The 10847-nt window shown below is 39.9% G+C and overlaps 1 protein-coding gene across 2 annotated transcripts in view; it reads right to left on the reverse strand.

Moving 5' to 3' along the window:
• LOC132764710 (putative oxidoreductase YteT) overlaps window positions 1-9577 on the reverse strand; it is a 24138-nt gene extending 14561 nt beyond the window's left edge. For both annotated transcript variants that reach the window (XM_060758741.2, XM_060758740.2), the window contains exons 1-5: window positions 9531-9577; window positions 7325-7442; window positions 3851-3935; window positions 3605-3678; window positions 1902-1961 (exon numbers count right to left, since the gene is read on the reverse strand). In XM_060758741.2, the coding sequence (XP_060614724.2) occupies window positions 1902-1961; window positions 3605-3678; window positions 3851-3935; window positions 7325-7426 (321 nt within the window). In that variant the 5' untranslated portion in view covers window positions 7427-7442; window positions 9531-9577. The remainder of the gene's footprint in view (window positions 1-1901; window positions 1962-3604; window positions 3679-3850; window positions 3936-7324; window positions 7443-9530) is intronic.
• Window positions 9578-10847: the final 1270 nt, after the last annotated feature.

Genomic DNA, 10847 nt, shown 5'->3' on the forward strand with positions numbered 1-10847 from the left:
ATGATCCTGCCTACTGCCTCTCCCATAACTCTTTCCTACTCTTTTCTATGGCGCACATCAAACAGAGCAGATCTGATCAGCAACTGAACATAATAGAGAAGTTTGGGGAGAATTCACCATGATTAATAGGAGTTATAGATCCTGGGAAGTATAGTTCACCTTCAGTCTAAGAACCGCACTCTGAACTCCACCAACAATGGACCTGGAACTAACTTGGCACACAGAACTCCCCATGGACCAACAAAATATACTGGAGGTCTTTGGAGAGATTTATAGGAGTTGTAGCTCACATATATCCAGTATGAACCCAAACAATGATAGATCTGGACCAAACTTGCCATGCATACCCAATATGCCCAAATTTGAATACTGGTGGGTTTTGAGGGGAATTGGCCTGAACTTTTTGGAGTTGCAGCTACTGAGATTTATAGTTCACCTGTAATCAATGGGCACTCTGAATGCCACCAAAGAGGGAATTGGACCAAACAGAGCCTGCATGACCAGCAAAAAATACTGGAGGTCTTTTGTGGAAATTCACCTTGATATGGGGGAGTTATAGTTCACCTACATCCAGAGAGAACTGTGAACCCAAACACTGATGGATCTGGACCAAATGAGGCATACTTATCTGATATGCTGACATTCGATTACTGGAGGGATTTGGGGAAAACTGACCTTCCTTTCTGGGAGTTGTAGTTCACCCACAACTGGAGAAACTGTGACCCCCACCGATGACGGACCTGGACTAAACTTGGCACACAGAACCCTCATGACAAACTCAACCTACTGGAGGGGTTTGAGGGGACTGACTCACCATAGTGAGAGTTGTAGTTTACCCTACAGCCAGAGAGCACACCAAACCCCTCTGATGATGCATCTAGAGCAAACTTGCCCAACATAACTGTGAAGATTTCACCAATTTGTGACAAGGCCACTAATTAGTAAAGAGTTGGTAAAGGAGCCACCACTTTGTAAGGGTCTTTTAATTTGATAGCATAGCTAATAGCTAGTGATATTGACTTGGTCTTTCTTTAATGTGTAGCGTGACTTAACTTGGAAAGGAATTGTAACAGAGACAGAGCTTTAGGAAAAACAGTAACAAGTTTATTGAAATGTAGAAGGAGTGTGATGGTTTCAATGTTACTTAACTCTTAGAGGCACATATCTTCATAGGTTACATTTATAACATTTCTTAAACAACTCTGGAAAGGACTCTTACTTCCACTAAACAGGTTTCAGACTTATATGCCTTCAAACTGTGTTTCTTTCCTTAATAGTTTACTTCAGTTACAAGCTTATTCTTTCTTTGTGATGTTTCTGTTGCAGTAGAGATCCTCACTGGGTTTCTCTCACCCTTTCTCTCATACACTAACTATTAATATAAATAAGTCAACTCAACTTATTTAAACTACTCAGGCTAAAAGCCAAAACCTTCCTGATTCTTACTACAGTAGAATCAGTCCTTTCCCTGTAGTTTTTAAACTACAGACACCTTCTGGTTCTCACTACCACAGAACCAGCCACTCCTGTAGTTCACTGACTACAGACTAACTGTTTCAAAATGGCTGCCCTGCCAAGTGGCAGTTGGCCCCTGTTTCCATGGTAACCCAGCTCAACATGAGCTGCGCTGGCCACCTTTCCCCTTAGTTATGCAACTTTAAATACTTACCCTTTAAACATCTATCTATAATTATACATAACTGCAAGTTAAAAATTTACACTTCACCACAATAACAAACTTTTAAGTACTGATGGAGTTTCTTGGGGTTCACCTGGCATGATAGGAGTTGTAGTTCCCCACAACCTTATGCATTTTGTACAGTTACAAAATTGACTTTTTCAAATAACACCGGTTACACAAGCTAGTAATAATAATCATCATCATCACCATCATCCCTTACCGCCATAGGTTTCTCCAGTAAGATGTGATATCCTTTGTGGGCAAAAGCCACCGCCGGAGCCTAGAGAGAAACAGATCGCAAATTAAAGCCAAGTCTCCTCCACTGATGTCAACTGGTGTCAAAAAGCGCCAATTCTACAATGTAGACAAACCCTTAGGCTGCAATAGGAAGGAATTGCTGGGAATTGAAATCCATTGGAAGATGCTGGACTTACCGTATATACTCGAGTATAAGCCAACCCGAATATAAGCCGAGGCACCTAATTTTGCCACAAAAAACTGGAAAAATGTATTGACTCGAGTATAAGCCGAGGGTGAGAAATGTAGCTGCTACTGGTAATCATCAGTACGTTAAATGTTTTTGAGTATTTACACAAAACTGTAATTTAAGATAAGACTGCCCAACTCTGATTCAACCGATATTCTAACCTCCTTCAATGTCAATGTGCTTACCTATTACCTATAATGATAGAATAAAATAATAACTGTAATAACATGTAATAAAAATAATAATAGAGTAAATCATGAAAATGTAATAATAGTAATAATAATAATAATAAAGTAATAAATATAATAACAATAATAGAGTAAAATAATAAATGTAATAACATGTAATAAAAATAATAATAGAGTAAATAATGGAAATTTAATATAATAGTAGTAATAATAAAGTAATAAATGTAATAATAACAATAATAGAGTAAAATAATAAATGTAATAACATGTAATAAAAATACTAATAGAGTAAATAATGGAAATTTAATAATAATAGTAATAATAATAAAGTAATACATGTAATAATAATAATAATAATAGAGTAAAATAATAAACGTAATAACATGTAATAAAAATAATAATAGAGTAAATAATGGAAATTTAATAATAATAGTAATAATAATAATAAAGTAATAAATGTAATAATAACAATAATAGAGTAAAATAATAAATGTAATAACATGTAATAAAAATAATAATAGAGTAAATAATGGAAATTTAATATAATGTAATAATAAAGTAATAAATGTAATAATAACAATAATAGAGTAAAATAATAAATGTAATAACATGTAATAGAAATAATAATAAATAATGGAAATTTAATATAATAATAGTAATAATAAAGTAATAAATGTAATAATAACAATAATAGAGTAAAATAATAAATGTAATAACAGGTAATAGAAATAATAATAAATAATGGAAATTTAATATAACAGTAATAATAATAAAGTAATAAATGTAATAACAATAATAGAGTAAATAATGGAAATTTAATAATAATAGTAATATAAAGTAATAAATATAATAATAACAATAACAGAGTAAAATAATAAATGTAATAACATGTAATAGAAATAATAATAAATAATGGAAATTTAATATAATAGTAATAATAATAAAGTAATAAATTTAATAAAAATAATAGAGTAAAATAATAAATGCAATAAAAGTAATAATACAGTAAAATAATGTAAATGTAATAGTAATAGAGTAAAATAATAAATGTAATAAAAGTAAAGATACAGTAAAATAATGTAAATGTAATAATAATAATAATAGAGTAAAGTAATACATGTAATAAAAATAATACTAATAGCAGAGTAAAATAATAAATAACCTTGACTCGAGTATAAGCCGAGGGAAAAATTTTCAGCCTAAAAAAGGGGCTGAAAATCTAGGCTTATACTCAAGTATATACAGTACCTTATGGAGCCGGTCAGGAGTTGCAATGAGAACGGCATCCGCAAACCTCTCCCTCTCGGCCGCAGGTCTCCAGTCTTAAAAAAGAGAGAAAACGATTTTGCAAAATTATAACTCTTTCATTCGACAGTGTAGACGCACCCACAGCACAGCCTACCTTGCAGGGTTGTCGGGAGGATAAAGCAGGGAAAGGGGAGGAAAATGCAAAGTGGGGAGAAGAACAGAGAAATCAAAATATGGAACGTTTACCGTCAAACACATTGGAAGGATCCATTGGATGCAGCTCTTGGAGCTCCCTTCTGGCGGAAGCCCTGGGGTCAGCCACCCCAATGACCTGATCAGAAGGGGGGAAAGTTTCAAACAACGTGGGTCTTTGAAAGCTCAAATATATCATATTCTAAACCTACTCTGATATTGCTTCTGCTACGTGCCACGTATTAAATTACATTTTTGATGATGGATAGGGGAAAAAAGAAATACATTGTAATATGTATGTCTTATAGAATTATGGATGTTTATAGCTTCCTAATGCCGTGACCCCTCAATACAGTTCCTCATGTTGTGATGACCCCCCAACCATAAAATTACTTCATATCTGTAATTTTGCTACTATTATTAACCATAATGTAAGTATCTGATATGCAGGATGTGTTTTCATTCACTGGACCAAATTTAGCACAAATACCTGGTACGCCCAAATTTGAATACTGGTGGGATGGTGGAGGACAGTATTGATTTTGCCATTTGGGAGTTGTAGTTGCTGGGATTTATAGTTCACCTACAATAAAAGAGCATTCTGAGCTCCACCGACGATGGAATTTAACCAAACTTGGCACAAAGGACTCCCATGACCAACAGAAAATACTGGAAGGGCCTGGTGGGCATTGACCTTGAGTTTGGAAGTTGTAGTTCACCTACATCCAGGGAGCCCTGTGGACTCACACAGGGAGTGTCAGAGTGGTCACCGAACATTTTTTGTGGGTCATGGGGGTTCTGTGTGGGAAGTTTGGCCCAGTTCTATCATTGGTGGGGTTCAGAATGCTCTTTGATTGTAGGTGAACTATAAATCCCAGCAACCACAACTCCCAAATGACAAGGTTTATTTTCCCCAAACATCACCAGTGTTCACTTTTGGGCAGATTAAGTATTCATGCCAAGTTTGGTCCAGATCCATCATTGTTTGCATTCAGAGTGCTCTCTGGATGTAGGTGAACTACAACTCCAAAACTCAAGATCAATGCCCACCAAACACTTCCAGTATTTTTTTGTTGGTCATGGGAGTTCTGTGTGCCAAGTTTGGTTCAATCCCATCGTCGGTGGAGTTCAGAATGCTCTTTGATTGTAGGTGAACTATAAATCCCAGTACCTGCAACTCCCAAATGGCAAAATCAATACTGCCCCCCTCCATCAACCCCACCAGTATTCAAGTCTATTTTCCGTAAACTCCACAGTGTTCACATTTGGGCATATTGAGGATTCATGGCAGAACCTTCACCCACTCTGCCTGCCCCCCCCCATGCCCCCCCTCTGACAATGTAATGAGTCCAGAGAACAAGTGGCCGCTCTCATTCCTCCCAAGATCTCATCCACGTCCTCAGGCTGAATACGTTGATTATTCATTAGCCTTGATCATAGTCGCTGGGCCAGAGAAGAACTGCCTGCCTCAGGGGAGCAGGCTTTCTGCATCAATGTTTAACCTTTACACAAATGACCAGCCACTGCCAGAAGGGACAGAGAGTTTCATCTATGCTGACGATTGTGCCATCACCACTCAAGCAGGGAGCTTTGAAATGGTTGAACAGAAGCTCTCCAAAGCTGTAGGTGCTCTTGCTGCCCATTACAGGGAAAACCAGTTGATCCCCAATCCATCTAAAACCCAGACATGTGCTTTTCACCTTAAGAACAGACAAGCATCTCGAGCTCTGAGGATGACCTGGGAAGGAACCCCACTGGAGCATTGCAGCTCACCAACACATCTGGGAGTCACTCTAGACCGTGCCCTGACCTACAAGAAGCACTGCTTGATTATCAACCAAAAAGTGGGCTCTAGAAACAATATCATACGAAAGCTGACTGGCACAACCTGGGGATCACAACCAGACACAGTGAAGACATCTGTCCTTGTGCTTTGCTACTCTGCTGCCGAATACGCATGCCCAGTGTGGAACATATCTCAACACATTAAAGCTGTGGATGTGGCTCTTAATGAGACATGCCACGTTATCACTGGAGTCTACGCCCTACACTGCTGGAGAAATTATACTGTTTAGCTGGTTTTGTACCACCTGACATCTGCTGGGAAGTAGCAGCCAACAATGAAAGGACCAAGGCAGAGACATCTCCGGCCCATCCTCTGTTCGAATAGCAGCCAGCACGCCAATGCCTTAAATGAAGAAACAGCCTCTTAACATCTATTGAGATGTTCGCAGGAACACCTGAGCAAGCAAGAGCCCAAAAGTGGCAGGCTAAAACTCGGAACCTCAATCTGTGGCTGAGACCAGATGAGAAACTCCCTCCTGGGCACACTTAGAAGGCACTGAACAGACAGCGTTCTGGCACCACGAAATGCCGAGCCAATCTAAAGAAATGGGGCCACAAAGTGGAGTCCACGACATGCGAGTCCGGAGAAGAGCAAACTACATTCCACTTACTACAATGCAGTCTGAGCCCTGCTGCATGCACAATGGAGGACCTTCTCACAGCCACACTGAAGGCACTAGCGGTCAAAAGACATTTAGTATAATGCCAAGATTTTAGCTTTTTTGTGGTTTCTGTTTGCATGATAAATGTATTCTTAATTCGTTTCTGACACGAGAAGTCATAGAATCATAGAGTTGGAAGAGACCTCATGGGCCATCCAGTCAATCCCCTGCCAAAAAGCAGGAAATTTGCATTCAAAGCACTCCCAACAGATGGCCATCCAGCCTCTGCTTAAATCTTCCAAAGGAGGAGCCTCCACCACACTCCGGGGCAGAGAGTTCCACTGCTGAACAGCTCTCACAGTCAGGAAGATCTTCCTAATGTTCAGATGGAATCTCCTTTCTTGTAGTTTGAAGCCATTATTCCATTGCGTCCTAGTCTCCAAGGAAGCAGAAAACAAGCTTGTTCCCTCTTCCCTATGACTTCCCTTCACATATTTATACACGGCTCTCATCATATCTCCTCTCAGCCTTCTCTTCTTCAGGGTAAACATGCCCAGCTCTTTAAGCCGCTCCTCATAGGGCTTGTTCTCCAGACCCTTGATCATTTTAGTCGCCCTCCTCTGGATACATTCCAGCTTGTCAATACCTCTCTTCAATTGTGGTACCCAGAATTGGACACAATATTCGAAGTGTGGTCTAACCAAGAGCATGGGGTAGCATGACTTCCCTGGACCTAGACATTATGCTCCTCTTGATGCAGGCCAAAATCCCATTGGCTTTTTTTTTGCCACCACATCACATTGTTGGCTCTTGTTTAACTTGTTGTCCACGAGGACCCCAAGATCTTTCTCAAGCCACGCGTCCCCCATTATGTATCTTTGCATTTCATTTTTTTCTGCCTAAGTGAAAGTGGAGTATAATAATAAATTATTATTATTACTATTATTATAATTATGACTACTAGTTTTAGTAATATTAGACTTCATCATACTCACTTTGCCTCTTCCCAAAGCATCAGCAACTGTGGCATCACTGCTTCCGTACCTGATTATTTTCTGAAGCATCGGAAAACAGCGCTTACCTTCATGCGAGTGGGATGGCACAGAGCATAAGCCGCGTAGCGCTTCCCTCGATTTCCGCCACCAATGATCAGAAGGCTGATTTGGGGAGACGCTGCCATCATAGCCACCTGCCTTGGTCTGTTAAAGGCATACATTTCACAAAGGGAGCCCAAGAGGTCATCCAGCCCAACCCCATTATTCTGCCAGGCAGATGGCCCTCCAGTATATGCACCCCCATAGAAGGAGGCTCAACCCTATTCCCAGTAAGCTGCTGGATATGTATGAATATTTTTATATTCTGGGGTTTGTTTGTTTTTTTGTCATGTCAGGAGTGACTTGAGAAACTGCAAGTCGCTTCTGGTGTGAGAGAATTGGCCGTCTGCAAGGACGTTGCCCAGGGGACGCCCAGATGTTTTGATGTTTTTATCATCCTTGTGGGAGGCTTCTCTCATGTCCCTGCGTGAGGAGCTGGAGCTGACAGAGGGAGCTCATCCACGCTCTCCCCAGATTTGAACTTTCAGTCCTGCTTGCACAGAGGTTTAACCCACTGTGCTACCAGGGGCTCCTAATAATAATAATAATAATAATAATAATAAAGAACCATAGAATCCTAGAGCTCAAAGGGGTCCCAAGAGGCCATCCAGTCCAACCCCCTTGTTCCATGAAGGAAGGCACAATCCAAGCTCTCTCGACAGATGGACATCCAGCCTCGACTTAAATTAATAATAATACAGAACCATGGAGTCCTAGAGTCAGAAGGGACCTCAAGGGGCCATCTAGTCCAACCTACTTTTTCCTGGAAGGAAGACACAATCCAAGCCCTCCCAACAGATGTACATCCAGATGTAATACAGAACCATAGAATCCTAGAGTCAAAAGGGACCTAAAGCGGCCATCTAGTCCAACCTACTTTTTCCTGGAAGGAAGACACAATCCAAGCCCTCCCAACAAATATACATCCAGACTGTAATAATAATAATAATATAGAACCATAGAATCCTAGAGTTTAAACGGATCCCAAGAGGCTATACAGTCCAACCCCCTTGTTCCATGAAGGAAGGCACAATCCAAGCCCTCTCGACAAATGGCCATCCAGCCTCTGCTTAAAATACTAATAATAATAATACAGAACCATAGAATCCTAGAGTCAGAAGGGACCGAAAGTAGCCATCCAGTTCAACCCACTTTTTTCCTGGAAGGAAGACACAATCCAAGCCCTCCCAACAGATGGACATCCAGACTCTAATAATAATAATAATAATATAGAACCATAGAATCCTAGAGTTCAAACGGATCCCAAGAGGCCATACAGTCCAAACCCCTTGTTCCATGAAGGAAGGCACAATCCAAGCCCTCCCGACAGATGGCCATCCAGCCTCTGCTTAAAATAATAATAATAATAATAATAATAATAATACAGAACCATGGAGTCCTAGTGTCAGAAGGGACCTCAAGGGGCCATCTAGTCCAACCTACTTTTTCCTGGAAGGAAGACACAATCCAAGCCCTCCCAACAAATGTACATCCAGACTGTAATAATAATAATAATATAGAACCATAGAATCCTAGAGTTTAAAAGGATCCCAAGAGGCCATACAGTCCAACCCCCTTGTTCCATGAAGGAAGGCACAATCCAAGCCCTCTCGACAAATGGCCATCCAGCCTCTGCTTAAAATACTAATAATAATAATACTGAACCATAGAATCCTATGAAGGGACCAAAAGTAGCCATCCAGTTCAACCCACTTTTTTCCTGGAAGGACGACACAATCCAAGCCCTCCCAACAGATGGACATCCACATTCTGACTCTAGGATTCTATGGTTCTGTATTATTATTATCATTATTATTATTATTATTATTTTAAGCAGAGGCTGGATGGCCATCTGTCGGGAGGGCTTGGATTGTGCCTTCCTTCATGGAACAAGGGGGTTGGACTGTATGGCCTCTTGGGATCCGTTTGAACTCTAGGATTCTATGGTTCTATATTATTATTATTATTATTATTATTATACCACTTTCCATGTAAACTAATTTTTCTTTATTTTCCTTTTTTTCCTATTTCTTCTCTCCTTCCTAATATTATTTTCTCCTAACAAAATTTCAATAAAAATATAAAACCGAAAAAATATATATATTTGCTTACCAAACATTGCAATTCTTTGCTTTTTAAAAATAGATCTATTTTAATTGAAATGCACTGCAGGACCCATCTATGCAGCCTTACCTTTGCACCTTCTTTGAAAGGAAGAGCAGCTCACCTGGCCACGCCCCCTTCCTTCCTCCCCATTGGTGCGGGATTCCCGGGACCCACATCCAATCACAGAGAAGGGATGGAATGACGTCATAGTGAGTCTTCTTGTAGGCGGCTGCTCCCTGATTGGTTCTGCGTTGAGGCTGGAAGCCAAGGGGCGGGGCTGCTGCTTTCCAAAACTGCGCAGGCGCAGAATGGTTCTTGTTGCTACTTGGACAGTGCCAGTATGTGTTTATTGTCTATGTAATTCTGCATTATTTTATGCATTACATAATTAGGCATAATTTATAGGATTACTTTTTTTAAAAAAAATGGATGATAATGCTTGCATTTTTTCCTCCCCAAAATGTATAAATCTAACTTTATTATTCTGTATACACACTCTTAACAAGATTGAGGTTATGTGTTTTTCTTGTGCATTTCCCTTCAAAGTAGTAATAATAGTAATAATAACACCTAAATAATAATACATAAGCTATAACAATAATATACATTGATAATTATAATAATGCATTAATATTACTGTGTGAATAAGAATCCATTATTATTATTATTATTATATTAAAATAATAATGCAAAAGTCAACATTGACTCTGAAATTCAACACCACCTGAGCTCTGCGAGTGCAGCTTTTTTCCGAATGAAGCAGAGAGTGCTTGAGGACCGGGACATCCATAGGGATACCAAGGTGCTTGTTTATAAAGCTATTGTCCTCCCAACCCTGCTATACACCTGCGAAACATGGACTGTCTACAGATGTCAACACTGAGACTGAAATACAACACCGCCTGAGCTCTGCGAGTGCAGCTTTTTTCCGAATGAAGCAGAGAGTGTTTGAGGACCGGGACATCCATAGGGATACCAAGGTGCTTGTTTATAAAGCTATTGTCCTCCCAACCCTGCTATACACCTGCAAGACATGGACTGTCTACAGATGTCACATGCAACTCTTGGAACAATTCCATCAGTATTGCCGCTGAAAAATCCTGCAAATCCTTTGGGAAGACAAGCGTACAAATGTCAGTGTGCTGGAAGAAGCAAATAGCACCAGCATTGAAGTGATGGTCCTCCACCATCAACTCCGCTGGACTGGCCATGTTGTCTGGATGCCCAACCACCCTCTCCCAAAGCAGTTGCTTTATTCAAGAGCTGAAAACAGAATGTTGGTGGGCAAGAAAAGAGATTGAAAGATGGGCTCAAAGCCAGCCTTTAAAACTCTGGCATAGATACTGAGAACTGTGAAGCCCTGGCCCTTGAGCGCTCCAGCAGGAGGTCAGCTGTGACCAGCAG

This window comes from Anolis sagrei, chromosome 13, assembly GCF_037176765.1.
Source record: "Anolis sagrei isolate rAnoSag1 chromosome 13, rAnoSag1.mat, whole genome shotgun sequence".
Lineage (NCBI taxonomy): Eukaryota > Metazoa > Chordata > Lepidosauria > Squamata > Dactyloidae > Anolis > Anolis sagrei.